The sequence below is a fragment of the Bombyx mori genome, chromosome 5 (assembly GCF_030269925.1).
Source record: "Bombyx mori chromosome 5, ASM3026992v2".
NCBI lineage: Eukaryota > Metazoa > Arthropoda > Insecta > Lepidoptera > Bombycidae > Bombyx > Bombyx mori.
The window spans coordinates 17,574,756-17,597,618 of NC_085111.1; the positions used below are offsets into that span (position 1 = coordinate 17,574,756).

Here is a 22,863-nt window from a genome sequence, read left to right on the forward strand (position 1 = left end):
CCCATTAAAGACGCATTTGCGAGTTCAGTACGAAGAAGGGTCGTTTATTACCGCACCGCAATTCCTGTAAACTTCCGAAAGTTCGGGTTCTTAGGGTTAGTGTCACGATGTATTGGGTATTAAGAGTCAATTGAAAGTTTTTCTTATGCTTTTGTGGGCAGATGAGCATATGAAGCGCACTAAGTTCCTGATTACCACTGGGTACACAAACTTCCTTTAAAGAAGGATTGGCAAATCGGTAAGACTATCTAGGATGGTAGGAGCTCTTGTGAGTCCGCACGGGTAGGTACCACCACCCCGCCTATTTCTGCCGTGAAGCAGTAATGCGTTTCGGTTTAAAGGGTGGGCTAGCCGTTGTAACTATACTGAGAACTTAGAAGAACTTAGTCTATGGGCTCCAGTAACCACTTTACACCAGGTAGGCTGTGAGCTCGTCCATCCATATAAGAAATAAAAAATAAAAAAGTCCACCGTACCGAAAATGAACTCTTAGTAAACGAGTGGAGTACTGTTTCTATTTCGGGGTAAATACGAGAACTCCAGGCCTTTTATAATATTATCATTTAATCTACGCAAACTTAGGTTTTGTAAGATTAATTCCATTGGGATAAACCCTCAGTTTTACTTTTAATAATCTAATAATTTCATATCTACTGTTGCTGAGTTTAGACAAGAATGAGTTACGAATATGACGAAATAACCTAAAGTAAGGGTAAAAGTTAAAGAATTTTTCATTTCCCCGAAGAGCGAACCTCGTCATGCTTACCTTACATTTACATTTTTCTAAGCGAATAACTTGTAACAGGAAAAGGAATTGAATCGGACGAGTTATTAGGGTTACGAACGTATAAAAATATTTAAGAAGGATAAAAGTTCATCAATATTTTATCATTATATGCTGAAATTATTTGGATGGCAGGTACTGTACAATGTACAATGAATAAAACCTTTTTTTTGGGAAATATGGTGAGTTTTATTTAACAATTTTTTTAGTTATTATTAACCGACGTATATAGCCCAGACCTATTTATATATTTTATTAACATATTTTGTGTGCTGAAGGCAAGCCGTGTTTAGACTCCGCACCGGTACCATCATCCTCCTAATTTTGCCGCAAAGTAGTGACCAAACAAGGACAAACAAACATACAAACAAATACACTTTCACATTTATAATTTTAATAATAAAATGATAAATTATGGATTAATTCGATACTTGAACTACATGTATCGAGATGGGTGACAACATTCACATGATATGATGTATGCCTTTCTCTAACAACTTTACATCAGATATTTTTCCATCTGATATTATATTTTCACAGAATAACATTATCTGGCTTTCAGACAGCAATCCCCTACATGTTAACTAATCTGTTTTTCCTTGAAAATTGCGATGAGGAACTTATACCTATGGGCTTAGTGCGAATTTTTGAACGTTTTCGATAGCGTTAAAGTTAACTTAAATTTGTAGGGAGTTAGAACAACTTAACTTCGTTTTTTTTTATTGCACCTTTAGGCAGACGAACATACGGCCCACCTGATGGTGAGTGGTTACCGTCGCCCATGGACTTCAGCAATGCCAGAGGCAGAGCCAAGCCGCTGCCAAGCCGCTACGTGCGCTTTTACTACACACGGATTGCCAAAAGCGCGTAACTTGTCACCATTCTCGTCGAAGAGTTCGACGTGCAACCTAACCCTTGGACACAACCCACTTAGTTTCTCGCCGGATCTTCACAGTGATGATAGATTCAGCGAAGCAATGCTCTTGCTAGGACTAGTATTAGCGATTACTCTAAGGCTAAGCCCCGTGAGCTTGCCTACCAAACCTCGCGTAGCTGAAATTACCCCTCGGGGCAACCAGCGAATAGGTAATAACATTAATCAAGATAATAATCTAAATACTTTATTTCGTAAAAAAAACATCTACTATATATTAATAAGTGAAGCAAAAACTTTTTTTTTTTTTTTAAATTTTACATAAAAATACATTAAATCAATAAAAAAACATTACACACACTACCATGTATTTGACACACACGCAAAGTCTGGTCAAATTGAGAATAGATTAATATGGTTTGTCTTTAATATTATTTGTCTATAATGTAGTTTTGGCGAAATCTGTGATTACAGAAATTTAATAGTTCTTGACAATACAACCATAATAATGTTTAAGCTTATAATTTCAATTAATGACAGTCGAACTTCGATACTGCGGGACAACTAGTTATAATAATATATCGTTGTAATTGAAAACTATTTGTACTTTTGCCAGATTTGAAAGCAGAACTTTTTTAAATGAGTCGTTTTTGCAATTTTTCAATCGATCCTCTAGATAACTTCATTAATATATATTTAGTGCTCTTAAATGTATTTCCGCCTAGACCTATGCAATCTAAAGATTTAGTTAATAACGTGACTAGAGAGCTACTTAAGAGAAAATAAACAGAAAAAATCAAAGGGACAAATAAAAACAACATTTTAATAAAACTGCCCTGATGGGTATATTTCTTTAAAGAGGTAAACACATATACAATAAAACAACTAAACTACAAACACTGATTACATAACACATAAACAAATTATTTAATGGTCGTTATACACTACATTCGAACTGCAGCGTGTAATGAATAAACTATTGGCACGTTGGGAACGGATATTCAAACTATTCAACGTTCACGTATCGATCGGGTTGTGGGACCCAATTTAGATTCCCTGTACCAAACATTATTACCTGTAACTATTCTGTGAAGAATAACAAGTGAAGATCAATACTTGAAAGTAATCTATGAAGATTGGAAACTGAACAACTTCGCGACAATTTTTTTTCAAACTGGAATGTTTTTGAAACTATTTAAAACGATACATGGAGATAGTATATTTTATGGATAGTACATATTTTTATTTTTATCTAATAATAGCTGTTGTAGTCAGGCTACACTTGTGAGCTTACTGAGAGTTTTTAACGTTCTCGATTGCGTAAAAGTTAACTCAAATTTGTATGCTCTTGGAACAGTGTCCTCAGCGGCAACCGTAGGCAAAGGTTCCAACTCCATACAAATTTGAGTTAAATTTTACGCCGTCGAGAACGTTAAAAAACTCGCACTAAGCACAGATGTCGAGTGATTTTGGGAGCCCTATAAATCATCCAAAGAAAATGCGATTGCTCTATTGATTTGGAATAATTACTACACGAATCCTCAAAACACAACATATTTTACGTTAGAACTTGGCTCCACGGTGTCACTAGCTTTAGACAGAAAGCTTGAGAGAGAATACTTTTGAACTTCTTTCGCAACTCGTTATTCACAAGTTTTTACAATTTTCTTCGATAAAAATAAACATAAAATATTAATCTGTGCTATGTAGAATTAGGTAAAAATGTGTAAAAATGTATGAATTGGGAGATGCTTACAACTGTTGATGATGATAGTGATGATAACAAAGACAAGACAGTTCAGAAACTTGGAGCTAAAAGCTTCTCAGTGTTAGTAAAAATATTTGGAACAATTTTGGACTTTTTACACGTTTACTAAAAAAATCCACTAGAAAATAAAAGAGAATAGGTAATTTGTATTTCCTAAAAGGACCTAAAATTGTTAACGTTCTTTAAGATATTCAACCAAGCTAAGAAGACACATACAAATGCAACCAGATACAAAAAAAAACATGTTTGTCTAACAACCATCTAGGATATGATGAAACTTAGATCCCCTGGTCCAGTAGACAGAGCCACTGACCACATTTAAGAAACACAAGATTACACAAACATTGTGAATTCGGCCAAAAGTAAGGTTCGAAAACCACTCGCAACTTCTTCACGAATTGTATCACCAGGGAGACGACAAAATAAAACACATGTTCCCTCATAAATTTTCATTTATACAAGGAATCTTTGTTTTAAGAAAACTTATCTTCGGAAATGCCTGTTCCCAAGATAGAAATCAAAACTACCCTTATAGTTTATTTTGCTGAATACCTACCGTCTAATTTTCTAAATAAATTGTTCTCTATTTAACACCTGGGTGTATCTCAGGGTAAATGGCCGCGTTCCCATTGTATTGTCTGTGAGTTCCGGTATTCACTAAACACTATTATGGCCTTAACTAATGAGCTCTTAACATTGCCATAGCAAAAATAGTGCGTGTGCAGTTATACCTCACATAAGTTGTGGAGCGCGTATGAATTATAGATTTAAACAAAACCAGAATACTTATTTAAGTCCACTTTGTATATTATTGTGTGTACGATTAGGTATACCATTTGGCTTTAATAAGTAAGAAAGTTTACAACAGTAAGTACAGAAGAACGAAGGTGATGTAGCTAATATGTTGAGTACTCTTTAATATCAAGTTCATTCGGTATTTAAGCACAAAGATCAACGACAACTGCCTTCATTTTAATGAAAAAAAGCAACTTAATCCTCAATTATCTGAGTCCCTTGTTTGCCATTCAATTGAAATCTTTATTTCTTATAACGCAAAGTCTTTTTCGCTTAATAAAGGTTTGATAAATGACGTCTCCACGTGCGCTGACGTCAGGCTCTTGCACGTGTTGGATGCAGAGACATCTGCTGCTTTCATTAAAATTAAAACGGTCTTATAGATAAAAACGTAAAGTTTAAATTGCCTTAACGAAAAATGCACATCTGCTCACAAAAGTTCAGTGCACCGTTGGAAGCATCTCACAATTCACTATGTGATTATTTTTCCGTACACTATCTAATATAAAACATTTTGTTTCCAAACTCGCGAACAATAAAATGATTCAATATTCTTGATTCCCAGATAAACTGAACTGCGTGTAGATTTAGTAAGTTGTGTTTGTCATACCTCCCAAACGTCTTGAACGATAATTGACATTTTGTGTTTAAGCTTTGGACTTGATCCGGTAGATGTCACTGCGATCGGGTTCCGGGAAGTTTTTCTTTTCATTTCAAGACAAAGCCTGACCTTTGTCGGGTACACTGGTATGTAACATATACACAGCAATGCTGTCAGTCAATTCTGGGGCAATCATCAATTTCTCTATATAACGACCTCATATTAGATAAAAATACGGTAGCTGTAAATCCTGACAGGGGTTTGTTACAACATGCCGCTGTATTACTAGTGGTAGGACCTCTTGTGAGTCCGCGCGGGTAGATACCACCACCCTGACTATTTCTGCCGTGAAGCAGTAATGCGTTTCGGTTTGAAGGGTGGGACAGCCGTTGTAACTATACTGAGACCTTAGAATTCAAGGTGGGCGGTGCATTTACATTGTAGATTTCTATGGGCTCCAGTAACCACTTAACACCAGGTGGATTGTGAGCTCGTCCACCCATCTAAGCAATAAAAATATATATACTATGTATATATTTTGTGGCTATGTCGCTGCATGATGGTTGAGAGCCGTTGGCTTCTATTAGGCAAACATTATCATGGAATTTGGTATTTTAACGGCACGGATGACGTTCACAACAACATTCTGAAGATAAGATAACCACAAGCTGCAAGTAAGCATCTGCTGCATTCGCTAAGTCATTCGGAATTAACTGGAACTGTAACCGGAATTAATGTTTTCAAAAACAGGCAGATCGTGACCAATTTAACTGATTTACGACATGCCCTAACCTAACACCATATACATTAACATTATATAATATTATTATTACAATAATAACATATTATAACATAATAATAACATATAATAACATATTATTGTAATAATACAACATATACTAACATAACATAACAATAATGACATATATAGAAGATTGCACAAAGTGGGAATGAGTTGCTCGCTCCGGGCATTTCAATATTATAATAATTGTTATGTTATAATTACTTATTGTAAAAATGAATATTTAAAAAAATCTAATATTAAAATTTTTTATCTAATATTAAAAAAAAAAAAAAAGACATGCCCGCTGTGTTTCTTGCCAATTCTTCTCAGGACGGAGGCTAATTCTTGTGAATTAGCGGTAGTTCTTTTGACGTTCAACAAGTATGTACTTTCATTTATGTTGAATAAAACTTTTTTGATTTGATTTGATTTGATTTGATATATAAGTGGAATATCCTTTACATAAAAAAAGCTTTTGAAATAATCGTAATAAGAATATCAGAATTTCGCCATGTCTCTTTATTAGAGGAAGCAAAACAACAACAAATAAAGGCATCTACCAAAACAATAAGAGGCCTGAAAACGCAAATCGATTTTATGCCAACATCTGAAACATCAAATTTTCATTACCAACGATAAAATTTCCTCAGTAAAATATCGTACACAGAATATCGATACGCGGGACTTCAAAATATACTATATCAATAAGTTCCGGACTAGAAGGTTCGATGTATTGAGTTTCTGAGTAACAGCAGTGAATAGTAATTTTGGGAGGAACACTCATTTCTAATGCTAATCAGATTTCACCATCTAGATTCTTAACTTCAGAATAATGGCACTCGTTGAGGTGAGCTAGGACAAGTTTGCACCGCGTTTCTGCGTATTTAAATAAATCAAATACTCATTTGATAGATGTAGCAAGGCGATGTTTATTGAAAAAGAGCAATCCCTATGATTTGTGTAAAATTTTCTCATAGATACACAAGTTAAATAGAGGAGGGTATTTCCGGAGTGTGTTTTAACATTGTGACAAGGCGTAAATGCGCCACCCACCATGAGATATAAGTTCTAAGGTCTCAGTATAGTTACAATGGCTGTCCTACCCTTCAAACCGATGCGTTTCGGTTTAAAGGGCGGGGCAGCCGTTGTCCTTACAACTCATGTCTTACACTTAACACCAGGTTAAGGTTGTCCACCTCTCTAAGCAAAAAAATGGGTAAAATATATGACGTCACATTAAGGGGGAAGGGTTCAAAAGTCCTAATATTCTTGTAACGTAATTGATGGATGGCCTCTTAGTACTTGATTAAAAAACCATTTTGTTTTGGTAGCATAGTCAAACAGTATAATTCCTATAGCACCTTCTTCACTTTTACATTGTGATATCTATTGACTGCAAATGTATCAAGAAATTAATTTTATTATAATTGTTACCTACATATACATGTTTAATATATATTTTTAACATCTTCTTCTCAGTCGTGTCACTCTTGACAGAGTGGTCGTGATCGTCATGTAGTGTTGGAAGGGGCAGACTGGATGCGTCTCACGATTTCGCGCCATCTCTCCCTGCTCGAGGCCATTCTACTGCACTCATTTAGGGGACCTCCCACTGCAGTTTTAATTTTGTGGCCTCCCGCACGGTCTTATACCATCAACGCTTCCCTGTACAACGAGGCGTTCTAAGGACCGGCCTTCTCGTCGCGAAACGTGTCCGAAGAAATCCACCATTCGAGACTGTACCATAGCAAATAGACGCTGCTTGATGCCGAGTTCCTCAAGTATCGAGACATTTGTACGAAAGTCGGTCCACGAAACTCCAAGCATTCTTCTCCAGCACCACATTTTCAGAGCGTCTATTTTCTTCCTTTCCACGTCTCGCACGTTTTTAACATAAAAGACACAAAATAGTTCTGAAAACCGCTTGCTTCGCTTTATTCGTATGCAACATTAGTAAATAAAAACTTTCGTAGTCCGATTCGAGTTGCAAATAAAATTGATTGAACTGTGCCGTGATACATATTTCACGAAGCCCGCGTGTTCGATTTGTATTCGTTTACGTTTTTTTTAGAGTAAATTTATCGTTTTTCCCTGCCGATAATACACGACGTATGTTTCCGTTTTAATTGAAATTTATTAGACCCGATGGGAATACTGATGAATTCGAAAATAAGACATTGATGGGATGCTTCAGTGCGTGTTGCGTGCATCGTATAATCGAAACATTACGAAAAAGAAATTACAAATAATAGGAAAAGAAAAAAAAGGGTGCGTGTACTTATGTACGCGCGTAAGAAGTTATACTTTATTTTTATTAAATTTATTTCTTTTTTTTTTTAAATATTAAATGATTAATAATAAATATTTAACGTTAATAATTTAATAATATTTCGTATGAAAAACAAATAAATTAAATAATAATTTTGTCATTTATATTACTAAATAATACATACGGATAGTTAACCTCAATTGTATTGGAGCACTTAGGACAGTTTTTTCACAAATATTTTCTAATATTAATTAGTATTGATTTAAATATTAAATTTAAATCACTTCTGATTATAATTCAGACGCACATATAAAATTCGCACTTTTATAATGAAAACAAAATGAAAACACGTGTTTTAAATGTAGAAACTCAAAGCATGTGGATAAATATTATAAATATAAATTACACGGTGAACCTGTGCGTGTCAACATGCGCCACTAACAGAGGTTCCATTTCTGTTTTGTTGGTAGCATTTTTTCTTTAGTGGGCAACTTCATTTCTGTTAATTTTGTGTCATGATGCGCGCGCATCGTAAAATTTCACTCTCATCAATTTTTCATAACGCGCCTAAAGATGTATAACTTCAATAAATATTACATAGTGTCAACCCACACGGTCCGTGATCACTGTTCTGCCTATTTCTGTGAAGCAATCATGACTTCTGGTTTGAAGAGTGGGAGATCGGTTTTACAATACAATTGAGATGGATAGCAACATTTACGTTGTGACGTCTATTTGTCTTTTTTTTCCTAATAAAGTTGATAGCCTTAAGAGGCAATATCAGCGTAGCCTAACTACGAGGTGAGCTCACGGGGCTCAAACCTGACGACATTGCTAACACTAACCCCAGCAAGAGCAGTGTTTCGCAGAATCTGCCACAGGATCGGAAACACGACCCACTGAGAAGATCCTGCGCAAAACTCAATGGGCTGTGTCTGTGGGTTAATTTACTGACGAGAACGATGACAGGTGCTTGGGGTACCTAAAAGCACTGTTTGTGGATTGGGAGGTTCCGAAGTGACGTGTTTTGGGCGACGTCGACTGTTTACCATTCGGTCTGCAGGATCGGCCGAATGTAGTACCGGCGGGCTATTTGCCGATAACTAATTACAAATTATACAATGGTTCGTGTTTACCACGAGTGCTCTCGACCACACAAATCAACTGACAAATAAATTATTCATTTGTACACACCGTACACTGACGTATACCGATGTGGACACAACGTTTCAGCTAAAAAGGAAAGTCAAATATTTGTGAAAGAAATGCGAATAAATACATAATATGGTCCGCATTGAAAACCGCCTTCATTTTATTTGATGTCGGTAAAAGTAAATAAGCAATGTCGGTCATGCTTGAATTCAGAAATTTTGGTCTTTATTAGAATTGTCTTAATGATTGTTTGTATACTCATTAGTCCGTAAAACATAAAAGGGAACATTTGATGAGTTTGGTTTTAGAAAAAAAATTATTGGATAATTTATGATTTCAAAAATAATTCATTCCACTTTAATAGACGCAGATTATTTATTACGCATTCGTTTTATAAGGTCATTTTATTGTAATGTTTTTTTTCTTCTATAATTTATTTGTGTATATCTTTAGGGTGGGAATTGTTATTCTATACATATAAATAAAATTGGAGTGTCTGTTTGTAATATTGAAATAACCGCTTTTTACTACACTCATATGAATATTATAACGGTACATACACCAAAATAACATTTTTTACAATTTTTGTCTGTCTGTCTGTCTGTTTGTTCCGGCTAATCTCTGGAACGGCTGGACCGATTTTTACAGGACTTTCACTGAGAGGTAGCTGGTGATATAAGGAGTAACCTAGGCTACTTTTTTTAGACTAGCTTCGCCCCGCGGCGTCTCCCGCGGCACGACAAAAACCGCGGGTAACATCGCGGGACTCAACTACCAATAATAAAATTTAATGTTTCCGAAGCGAAGCGAGGGCGGGTCGCTAATGAAATATAAAATAACAAAAATATTGCTTTGATGGGTGAACGAGCTCAGCTCTAGCTGGCGGTAAGACACCATCAACATAAAATTAAATGTCATCACTCCGCTTGAGACTTAAGTTCTTGATCTCAGTTTTATTGTACAAAGGTTGCCCCACGCTTCGAACTGAAAAGGATTGCTGCTTCACGGCAGAAATAGGCAGGATGGTCTTATAGTGTGGGCTCATAAACCCTACTACCGGTCTCAAAACTCAATAAATTTGATAAATGCAAGAACAGTCCTGTAATAAAAAAAGTATTTTCATCATTGTTCTAACCTCTTACGTACAAACATCAAAGAATATTTGATTTCCTTATCTCGTAATAGAACGCCAACGCTTTTTGTAATTAAAACCATTTTTTACTTTGATCCAACCCACGATGGTTCTATTTATATCTTGAATTTTTTTTTCTTCGGTAATGGATAGATGGTAATCAAGCAGTTAATAACCGTAGGTACTAAATTTAGAAGTATTTGAAAATTACCAATACAATAAATACTCATTTTTTTAATGTTTCGATGGTTGGACGAGCCACAGCCCACCTGGTGTTAAGTGGTTACTGGAGCCCGTAGATATCTACAACGTAAATGTACCACCCCCCTTGAGATATAAGTTCTAAGATCTCATGCATAGCTACAACGGCGGCCTTACCCTTCAAACCGAAACGCATTACTGCTTCACGGCAGAAATAGGCGGGGTGGTGGTACCTACCCACACGGACTCACAAGTGGACCTACCACCAGTCATTACGCAAATTATAATTTTGCGGGTTTGATTTTTATTATACGATGTTATTCCTTCACCGTGGAAGTCAATCGTGAACATTTGTTGAGTACGTATTTCATTAGAAAAATTGGTACCCGCCTGCGGGATTCGAACACCGGCGCATCGCTCAACACGAATGCACCGGACGTCTTATCCTTTAGGCCACGACGACTTCAACTCGGTAATTATGGTTCTTTTTTTTCTTGCCTATCGCCGGTAGCCTAAGGGGCTATTCCAGCTATGCGCGAACGGGTAGATTAGCTCACGGGCTCGTCCTGAAAGAATTTGCTAACAGTAACCGTAACAAGAACAATGCTTCGCAGAATCTACCACCTATCTACAGAGAATCTACCACCGGGTCGGTATCGCGACCCACAGAGTTGTTGGTTGTGTCAATTTGTTTTTTATTGCTTAGGTTGGTGGACGAGCTCACAGCCCACCTGGTGTAAGTGGTTACTGGAGCCCATAGACATCTACAACGTAAATGCGCCATCCACCTTGAGATATAAGTACTAAGGTCTCAAATATAGTTACAACGGCTGCCCCACCCTTCAAACCGAAACGCATTACTGCTTCGCGGCAGAAATAGGCGGGGTGGTGGTACCTACCCGCGCAGACTCACAAGAGTTCCCACCACCAGTAATCTACCACCTATCTAGAGAGAATCTATCACCGGGTCGGTATCGCGACCCACAGAATTGTGGGCTGTGTCTATGGGATAGGGTTTAATGGAAGACAAAAACTATCAAAGTTTCATAACATATTGTGGTCTTTAAAGAGTACTAAGAGTGTCCCGGGGTTTTACCAGCTATGAAAATCGAATCAGTAATGTTTTTTAAGGCGGAGTTCACCTTATTTTCAAATAACGTGAATTCACTGATATATTTGGTTTTTTTATGATTGAAAGATTACTGTTGGCCCGGAGGCCTTTCCAGTTTCACCAGGACACGTGGGCGAGCAAAGACTCAGCCAGGAGGGGTGGGATTTGCTAACAACTGCCCGAGCGCCTCCGAAGGAGACCTTACAACCCAAGAGCAATTGCTTCGCGAATGAATTTACTACCGGATCGGAATCGCGACCCGCTGAGAAGATCCGGCGAGAAACTCAGCGGGCTGATGCATGGGTTAGGTTGCACGTCGACTTCTTTATCGAGTTCGACGAGTGCGGAATTTCATTTTTTGCGATCTTCCACTAAAACTCCAAGGTCTGTCCAGCCGAGCGATATTATAGTTTCATTACTAAGATTATCTAAGCGATACCACCTGCCTTTTATCCCAAAAAAATTTTTTTTGTACAAATTCATTGAACCGAATAAAATTGCTCCAGGTAAAATCGTATCAAGTCCACAGTGTAAAGATGTGAGAAGCGTTACACTTGAACGAGTTCGAAATTGTTGCGATGAATTTACAAAAATAACTAATTTGTAGCAAGCAAGTTTTTGAAGTCGTCGTGGCCTAAAGGATAAGACGTCCGGTGCAGTCGTATCGAGCGATGCACCGGTGTTCGAATCCGAGGCGGGTACCAATTTTTCTAATGAAATACGTACTCAACAAATGTTCACGATTGACTTCCACGGTGAAGGAATAACATCGTGTAATAAAAACCAAACCCGCAAAATTATAATTTGCGTAATCACTGGTGGTAGGACCTCTTGGGAGTCCGCACGGGTAGGTACCACCAACCCGCCTATTTCCGCCATGAAGCAGTAATGCGTTTCGGTTCGAAGGGTGGGGTAGCCATTGTAACTATACTGAGACCTTAGAACTTATATCTCGAGGTGAGTGGCGCATTTACGTTGTAGACGTCTATGGGCTCCAGTAACCACTTAACATCAGGTGGGCTGTGAGCTCGTCCATCCATCTAAGCAATAAGATAAAAAAGCAAAAGTTAACTTTTCATTAACTTTACATATCAATATAATGAAAATAAATCTATTATATATAAATGAATTGCTGTTCGTTAGTCTCGCTAATACTCAAGAACGGCTGGACCGATTTGGTTAATTTTGGTGTTGAATTATTTGTAGAAGTCCAGAGAAGGTTAAAAAGGTAGATAAATATAAAAATGCTCCGAATTATATAAAAACAAACAATTTTGTTTTTCCTTTGATGTGTCCCCCGTCGGACGAATTCCTTTTGTTTGTTTATTTTACACAAAAATTTAGGTCCTATATTTATCGATTGAGGCACTACCAAGTCTGCCGGGTCAGCTAGTGATTTATAAAATAGGAAACTCGAGAAAATTAAAAACGTTAGAGATCGTAAGTTTTTTTTCCGGTTTTTATGATATAATTAAATATACAGATCGTAATGAAACTTTAACGAAAGAAAGTCATCGATGCATAGTGTCTATCAGATCGGTATGATATATTTGTGCAGGATAAAAAGTCCAAACTACATACATATGTACATACATTGGTAATTTATATTTCAATCTTAAGCTTTTGACTGCCATGTAGGTCACCGGTGCCCTACGTCAGCGCACCGAAGTAATTAGGGCCGATTTTTTTTTACTAAGCTCCTGGATTGCTTTCTTTTGTTTGTTAATAATGTCATAATGTCTTTTAGTCTTTAAGTCATTCTAAGTATCTTCGGATTTGTCTTTTCCCGAGTCTACTAGATACTCCGGCGCCTTAGTAAGAAGATCGAAGAGAGAAATCGACATAATTACTCCAGTGAGCCGCGTAGGGCACCGATGACCTACAGGGCAGTTAACGTGTTAATAAATAAAAACATAAACTTTTAGTATTCAACTGTTACTTAATTTCTGAATAATTAGAATAAATTTCTCACACTTCACACCTCACATAGAATCTTACATGTTAGTTTATTTAGTATTCATCAGAAAACCTATTTCATAATACTTTTGGATTAGCATTCTCCGATAGGGGGAAGAGGTCGACGAAGAACACATGGATGAAGTGACCATATGAGAGAGAGTGGAGTGAGTGTTGAGATGACGGCTGATAGAAGAGAATGGAATAGAAAAATTCGCTGCGTCGACTCCACCAAGTGGAACAAGGTAGAGACAAAGAAGATTTGTATTAACATTATCATCTCCACCAATTCCCAATTTGACTACTAGTGTTATCATGTTATCGCTGTCTTGACTATCCCTGCCACGAAGAAATCAGCAGTTCTAGTTTGAAGACTACGATAGTCAGTATTTAGGTATTATTTATTTGCTGTTTACTATTACACTATAAATTATTCTATTTACTTCCATGTACCTACTGATATCGATCTGCACTATTTTAAAAGAATTCTATACGTGCAAAACGAAACCAGAGACACGCATTGTATACTCCTTTTTGTTGTGATCTTACTATAAATCAGTGCACAAAAACGCAGTGGGCGGAGCCGCGGGCGCAGGTATGTGACGTCAGATGTCTATAGAACTGTTAGGGCTGTTGCTGAATCGCAGTAGATCCGCCTGTTTATATCTTTAAATTCGTAGGCCAGTTAATATTTAGTTTCCTATTCAAGTAGTCATAGTAAATAATTGGGCAGTGGTAGGCGCAGGGACCTTGTAGGAGGTTCGACTTCGGCCTAAATAAAAAAGATAGTAAGTAGTAGTCGCGGTAGTAGTAAAATATTGTGATTCCACCCAATTTCCACTTAATGAATTACACCATTTACCAAACTGCATATAAATATAAACATTACTTGAATTTGTCTATACTATCACGGCCGTATCAAGTTGTAGTATTTCTAAAAAAAATCATCTGATAGTGGATTTTGAATAGCATTTAAATACCTTTAATTGTTGAATAGAGACAACAAAGAATATTATCTGTAAAGAGTGACGCGTAAAATATTTCTAATGTGTAAATATTTAATTTCTTGTAAATTTCACGAATTTCCATTATTGTAACTCAAATGTTTGCACCAAAACTATCAAAATTTGATGTCAACGTTATATTGTTTTGATATTCGATTTATTTTATCGCCCGTTCAACCCTACTAAAGGAAGCGTTTCACACACCCTTGTTCTGCACCAGGTAAGTTCTGTTACAAAAGCCCTCCGCGACAACCGTATAGATCAATAAACGCAACAATATTGTCATTGTTATTGTCAATTCTAAGTAATTTTGGAGGTGTCATTCATAATTTAAAAAGTTTCATACACTTGATGCAATAATAAAGAATTTAGTTAAAACAATATATTTTTCAAACAGAACCCTTCGATGAACTTAAAGATGAAGGCGTAACTGGAAAATTATAAAGTTACGTAATGGGACTGGTGGTATTTGGGACCCCTCACGGATATGTACCACCATCTTGCCTTGGCTATTGTTGAAAGAGTGGGACAACCGCTATACAATGCAACAAAGATTTCGATCTTATGTCACAAGATGGGTGACGGCATTCCCATTGTGATCCCTAAGAGCTCCATTAACCATTTAACGCCATTTTAATCGTAATCCTGCAAACACCCATTCAACAAATGACTTTGCACTGAATATGTTTTACGTGTTTGGAATAATCTACCCATACTATCTGTCTCTTCTCCGACCGCGACGGAGCAACGCAAAGCCGTCATCGCCAAAAACATGTCTTATCGGATCCCCCGGATTCACTCTCGGTGCTTTTAGGCTTCTCAAGCACCGGTAACCATCTTCGTCGAACTCGTCGCTCGACGAGCGAACTAACCCATAGACACGGCCCACTGAGTTTCTCGCCGGATCTTCTCAGTGGGTCATGATTCCGATCCGGTGGTAGATTCTGCGAAGCGTTGCTCTTGCTAGGGCTAGTGTTAGCAAAATTCTACCCGCCCGAACGTAGCTGGAATAACCCCTTAGGCTACTAGTGAATAAGTAGGGAAGAAAAAAAACGATCTATCTAAGGACATTAGGGGTTCACAAAGAAAAGTCATTAAAACGACAAGAAATTGCTTACTAATGTTGGCCCAATACTCGAAATTAGACCATAATCACTGACGACTCAAGATTTAGATTCACTCCAAGTATTAAGTTTCCTTTTTTGTTTTGTTTTAGACGTTCTCTTTTGTAAAGGTTGGATGAAACCGTTTCAAAGGCCGGTATCACTAAAGCTAATAATAAAAAAATCGGTTGACAAACAGTGGAGATAAAACTACAAAGCTATTTTGACTTTGCCTATCTATACTAATATTATAAAGAGGAAAGATTTGTTTATATAACCCAAGGTGTAAAAAAATTACCTAAAATATTCTTTATATCGCGTGCCCTGCGAAAACTATTAAAGAATAAAATAATGTAGGTACTACGACTTTGTAGAACACATTATTATTTACAAAAAATGTCACGCAGCATATGTGTAACTATTATAGTTATGCCGCAAAAAGCGTTCTTTTATTTTTTTAAATAAAATAACGTCAAATATCGTTGAAAATTCTGTTAAAGCCCCGAGCGGAGCCGGAGCGGGCCGCTAGTTTATAATAAATGTCTTTTAATCAATGTGTTGCGTTTTCGGTTTCATTCGTAATTATAGTTCATACTGTTCCTTTATATTTATAATGGAATAATCCAGTTTCGGCTACGGAAATGGCCTCGTGATTCCCTTATTACACACCTCATTGCTTTCGGGTTGTTAACAAAATTAGATAGTGAGCAACTCTCAAAACTCACTAATACCGCAAGCTGAGATAATGGACTCAAGTGTGACAGAATGATGTTCCCTCGTAAGGTCGGAACACGTGGAACATCCGTTAGCTCGATGGCAGCTGTGTGGACACCTGTCCCGTGATTACTGCGTGCTGTTTATGGTCTGGTATTTAGGTTTATATGATTCAGACGATACGATGGTAAACCAGACTGAGAGGCGAGAACCCTAGATTATGTGGCTTAAAATAAGAAATGATATGCTTTTTTGAAAAACTCGTCATTACTTAGTACTGATTACTTAGTATGTCACGATAAGGTCGTAATGGTATTTAATTTTTTCATTTTATTCCCTACCTTTGGAGCCTAAGAGGCTATTCTACCTACGCAGTGACTGGTAGGTGAACTCACGGGATTCAAGCTAAGAGAATTAGCTAACACTGGCTCTAGTAAGAGTAGTGCTTCGCAGAATCTACTACCGGTTCGTAATCGCGACCTACTGGGAAGATCTGTCGAGAAATTCAATGGGCTGTGTCTATGAGTTAGGTTCCTATGCGAAACATCCGTCGCCTAAATCGGATATGATTTAAATAGCTTAGCTACACAATTGCGTTCGTACGCGCAATACACCCCAGTCCCGCGTGATTCTGCGAAGCACTGCTCTTGCTAGGGCCAGTGTTAACAACGCCTCCGGTTTGAGCCCCGAGAACTCACCTACACCCTAGAGTGACGCTGACATAGCCTCTCAAGGCTATCAGCATATGTAGGAAAAAAATAAGGCTTGAATAACTGAAAATCTTTTTCAAACAGGATCAACTAAGGTGGTATTAATCAACCACCATCAATGTGACCGGAAATTCATCTACAGTGTTCACGTTGCCCAACTCTTTCTACAGCATTCACCAAAAACAAAACTAAACGTAAATATAGTTTCAACGAGGAATAATTGGTTACGGTAACTGAATCCAATCAATTAGCCAGCTAAAATCTCGAACAAGGCCTCCGCAATAAATTGATTGTGATTAATCTAAAGAGTACGAGTACTTACTGAAACAATAGCAGAGAGATTTCACTCGTTTGGGATCAGATGAAAAACGTGTATTTTAGTTTAAATCCCGGAAACATAAAGAGGCGGTCTCGGTTGAACATTTTCCCCCGAAATATTTACTCACACATACAAGTCGTACTGTTAATTCCCGTAATTGAGGCAAACCTTGGCGCAAAATTGAAACTATTGATAGTGAACATGTGTAAAACTATACGGGCAATTCAGTTCGGCACAACGAATACTGTTTTAGACACACTCAAAACAGTTATTAAGTCAATGCTTTTTTGTTAGCTTAGGTGGTGGTAGCGTAAACAATAACAGAGATATTGTTATAGCTTTTTTTCCCTACCTAAGCTGATGGACTTGAGAGGCTATATCAGCTCCTTGATGTGTAGGCGAGCTCACGGGGCTCGAACCGGGAGTGTTGCTAACACTGGCCCTAGCAAGAGCAGTGCTTCGCAGAATCTACTACTGGATCGGAAACGCGACCCACTGAGAAGATCCGGCGAGAAGCTCAGTGGGCTGTTTGTATTATTATCCCGGAGGTCGCTTTATTTTGTAAATTCAGATAACTTACCCGTAAATGGCGGCCGCTCCTGCGATCGCACCTCCGCACTGTGCCATGACGTACAACGCGGCTCGGAGCGGAGACACGTGTCTTCGGATGCACAGTGCTGCCGATACTGCCGGGTTCACGTGAGCACCTGTGAGCAAAATTTGAACATTAAAATACATATGATCACTATCGAGAAACTCAGGGGGCTGTGTCTATGGGTTAATTCGCTCGTAGACACAGGCCACTGAGTTTCTCGCCGGATCTTCTCAGTGGGTCGCGTTTCAGATCCGGTGGTAGATTCTGCAAAGCATTGCTCTTGCTAAGGTCAGTGTTAACAACCCTTCAGTTTGAGCCTCGTGAGCTCACCTACACACGTTAGGGTGAAGCTCAAATAGCCTCTCAAGGCGATCAGCTAAAAAAAAAAAAGATTCTAGCCTCTACACTGTGGGGATTTTCCTTTCTCAGAAGAAAGGATTTCGTCTACCTAATGGCAAACATGCTTAAGTCCCGAGCTGATCCTTCTAGGTGGTTATACATTTAAACGTCTACTTTAATTCGCCTGTATCGGATAGGTATATGAAGTTCCTGAGCCTCTTAAACGTTTTTGCAAGGGAACAATCGTAAACGAGATGGTCGGACCAAATACGATCTTCTCTAAACATCAACTTCCACAATGCCCTTTATGAAGCTAAGGATCGCAGCAGATGGAGGGAAATCATACGGGAGAAACTGATGCAGAGGGGGAGTCGCGACCCTCAGTAATGAGGAAAACTACGCCAGGAGGGGGACTAATCGAAGAAAAACATACAGTAGTCGACAATTGTTCAATATAAAATATTCAGAAAAAAAACCAGACAGTCGAATAATCAGTGATTGGTTCACAGGTTGCGAGCATAACCAACGGTTGCGGGTCGGTCGTGAAACGAATCGCATATCGTGCCACTGAAGGGGGCGACTCAACCTATCCCGAATTAGGGATACGTGGACGAGGACTGAATAACAATGAAGAAGAGAGGAATTTCCTCAACAATGTTCAGTGCAGCTTTTTCAAGATTCCTTTTTTTTCTGTTTAAATCAGAGGTTCCCGATTTTTTTGGCTTGTATACCTTGAACGCGGTCTGACAAGTAAAACAAGTAAGCTAGATGGTACGAAGCAAGTATTTAATGCCAATATTGCTGCACGCGCAAGATATAATGTACCGCTTAATCATTTAATTTAAAAAAAATACAAAACCGGTGCCATTGCTTCACATTAAATGTGTCAATTATAAAAAAGCACATATCAGGAGCACTCTGCTATGTTCAGCCTAAATTAAATGAATTCGTTTACCCAATAGTTCCAGTATGAAAGAATAGTGGTGAATAGAATTTACTGGTGGTAGGACCTCTTGAGAGTCCGCGCGGGTAGGTACCACCACCCTGCTTATTTCTGCCGTGAAGCAGTAATGCGTTTCGGTTTGAAGGGTGGGGCAGCTGTTGTAACTATACTTGAGACCTTCGAACTTATATCTCAAGGTGGGTGGCGCATTTACGGTGTAGATGTCTATGGGCTCCAGTAACCACTTAACACCAGGTGGGCTGTGAGCTCGTCCACCCAACTAAGCAATAAAAAAAAATAGTATAAAAACTAAAGCCAACAAGGTTTACGTAATACAAATTACCCCGTCCTTGAAAACAAGAAAAAAGTTTAATTTGTTGCTTAAATTCTATTCTTTAATAACTCTATTTTTAATGTAGTTTCATTTACCAAAGAAGTAGATTACTCGACTTGTAATTGAAATAAACAAAAAAAGGTTTCGAACGTTAATCTGTACAACGTGACCTGTGTCTGTACAGTCTGTCGTTTCGTTCATTCTGGTCACGTACCGACAATAACTCTCCGGCGACCGTCTCTTGCTGAATCTGTACAATTATTCTAGCTTTTATTTGCTTACACATAAAAGCCTTTTTGATCACGCTGCAAAATCTACAAGAAAGAGAAGTTAGGTCAGAATTTGTTGTATCTACGGTTTAGTCGCAGGGATAAGTTTCTTCTTCAAACCTACGACACTTGCATTGACCCTATTATTGTTGACACTCATGATTAATGGCTGCTATTGGACTGGCTATAGGCTCTGTCTTGGTTTGGACCGCGACCTTCAAATCTGGTATATAAAAGGAATGGTTTTAATAAAGTAGGTATTCGTAAATTTATCGTACCATTGTGAACAACAAATGATTTCAGCAAATCGACTTATTTCGCGCGATAGTGGCAATGGTTGTTTAGAGGCGTCACATACCCGATCCTGTAGTCCGAATGGTAAACAGTCGACGTCGCCCTAAACACATCATTACGGATCCTCCCGATCCATTAACGGTGGTTTTAGGTACCTCAAGCACCGGTCATCGTCCTCGCTGAACCCGTCGCTTGCGACGAAGGGCTCGACGAGTAAATTAACCCATAGACACAGCCCACTGAGTTTCTCGCCGGATCTTCTCAGTGGGTCGCGTTTGCGATCCGGTGGTAGATTCAGCGAAGCACTGCTCTTGCTAGAGCCAGTGTTAGCAACACTCCCGGTTTTAGCCCCAAGAGCTCACCTACTAGTTCGGTGAATCTAGAATAACCCCTCAAAGTTACTAGAATAGGTAGGAAAAAATAGAGGCGTCGCCAGATGTCAATAGTTCCATTTTGAAAATATATTCAAGGATCCTTTCGCCTATCCCATTTCTTTTGCCCTCGTCCTAAAACCAAAAGCCCTTAGGTGACCACAATTTTGATCCCTACATTTCCATTACGCGTCCTCTAACACACGTACGCCATTTTTCATAGGCTTATCTTAGTACGGCGGAGATAGGAGGGATTACGACGGGACATGGTATTTTTATTAACTCACAGAAGAAAATGAATTGATATTCCTTCGCATTTTAAATGGCAGGATATAAAAACATTAAAAAATGTTAGCACAAATTAAATGGTAGGACCACTTGTCCGCACGGGTAGGTACCACCACTCTGCCTATTTCTGCCGTAAAGCCGTTATACTGTTAAAAGTGAGACCTTCAAACTCATATCTCAAGGTGGGTGGCGATGTTGATGTCTATGGGCTCCGGTAATCACTTAACACGAGCTCGTCCAACCATTTAAGCAATAAAAAAAAATTTAAAAATTACAACGTGAATCAACGTGAATAATAGAAACCATAGAAAGAGTCCGTAAGACCTTGCACAAACTACTGTTGCGTGCTAGTACTTGTACAAGTATCAAAGTACTTGCACACGACTAAGCGCAGCTCCACACTGCATCAAATGCACCTGAAGTTTAACAGTCAGTATTATTGTCAATTAATTTTATTACCAGCCAGTATTAATAAATGTACAGTAATAGTAATTGTCAATTAGTTTTGTATATAAAAGCGTGATGTGTTTATATGCTGGTTTATATTATACTTTTCATTGGTGGTAGGACCTCTTGAATCCGCACAGGTAGGTACCACCACCCCGCCTATTTCTGCCGTGAAGCAGTAATGCGTTTCGGTTTGAAGGGTGGGGCAACCGGTGTAATTATACTGAGACCTTTAGAACTTACATCTCTAGGTGAGTGGCGCATTTACGCTGTAGATGTCTATGGCCTCCAGTGACCACTTAACACCAGGTGGTCTGTGAGCTCGTCCACACATCTAAGCAATAAAAAAAAACATATGCAAGTTCTTCGTGAAACCAACCAGACAAATACATGAAATAAAACCAGACCATTGTTCATGCATTCCGTTCAAACTGCAAGAGGCTAAACGCGAGTACAACAAGCTACTTCGCCGCCATTAAATGTTCGTTTTTAAAGTCAATATCTATAGCGATAGAGCGAATAATATATCGCACATGCATACGGCTCTATAACATTACTTATGCGGTTCTTGTTAAAACTGAACCGAGTTTGAGAAAATCCATTTTTAATAGCTATTTGTGGGATGTTTGCTTTTAATAATAACGTGTAAAGTTGTAGTTTAAATATTATCATTTTATTTCTTTAGCCGAGAAGAAATATGTAATTGTACTAGCGACCCGCCCTCGCTTCGCTTCGGAAACTGTAATTTATTATTGATTTCTCCACTATTTAATGGATGTTATTATACATATAAATTCCTCTTCAATCATTCTATCTATTAAAAAAAACCGCATCAAAATCCGTTGCATAGTTTTAAAGATTTAAGCATACATAGGGACAGATATAGGGACAGAGAAAGCGACTTTGTTTTATACGTAGTTTTATATGTAGTGATTAAGATGTTGAATTTTCCAACGCTTCTCCTGAAAAATTACATAATTTGCATAAATGATATAGCACCGTATGTGCGATATATAAATAATCACAATAGCGTTCAGTGTTTTAAATGAGTATTAAATAGTCATACTACAACGCCAGCATGTCAGGAAGCAAGTTCCGTAAATAACTATAATAAATATTAAATACAACATGTATGCAAAATCGTCAAGGTAAATCTAATAAGACTGATTGTCGTATAGTTTTGGTTTTTTTTTCCTACCTATGCTGATAGCCTTGAGAGGCTATATCAGCTCCTTGATGTGTAGGCGAGCTCACGGGGCTCGAACCGGGAGTGTTGCTAACACTGGCCCTAGCAAGAGCAGTGCTTCGCAGAATCTATCGGAAACGCCACCCACTGAGAAGATCCGGCGAGAAACTCAGTAAGCTGTGTCTATAGGCTAATTTACTCGTCGAGCACTTCGTCGCAAGCGATGGGTTTTTGCGAGGACGGTGACCTGTACTTGAAGTACCTAAAAGCACCGTTAATGGATCGAGAGGATCCGTAATGACGCGGTCGTATAGTGTATCATTAACTCCACAATATTTCCCTGTTCACGCGTAGCTGGGATAGCTACCAGCGAATAGATAGGGGGAAAAAAATACAACATTTTATCTGCTGAAACGCATGCGTGAACATGAATGGTAGTTACGAATAATTGCACGGAAGCTCTCGAACTGCTTTTTTTAATAACAAAAAAAAAGAACAAACTTTCAACGACTGAGCGAAA

The 22,863-nt window shown here is 38.2% G+C and overlaps 1 protein-coding gene across 1 annotated transcript in view; it reads right to left on the reverse strand.

Annotated features, from left to right (window-relative positions):
* Positions 1 to 22,863, reverse strand: part of LOC101744439 (neurogenic protein big brain) — a 79,171-nt gene that overhangs the window by 47,183 nt on the left and 9,125 nt on the right. The window contains exon 2 of the mRNA XM_038011137.2: positions 17,858 to 17,984. Within this exon, the coding sequence (XP_037867065.1) occupies positions 17,858 to 17,984 (127 nt within the window). The remainder of the gene's footprint in view (positions 1 to 17,857; positions 17,985 to 22,863) is intronic.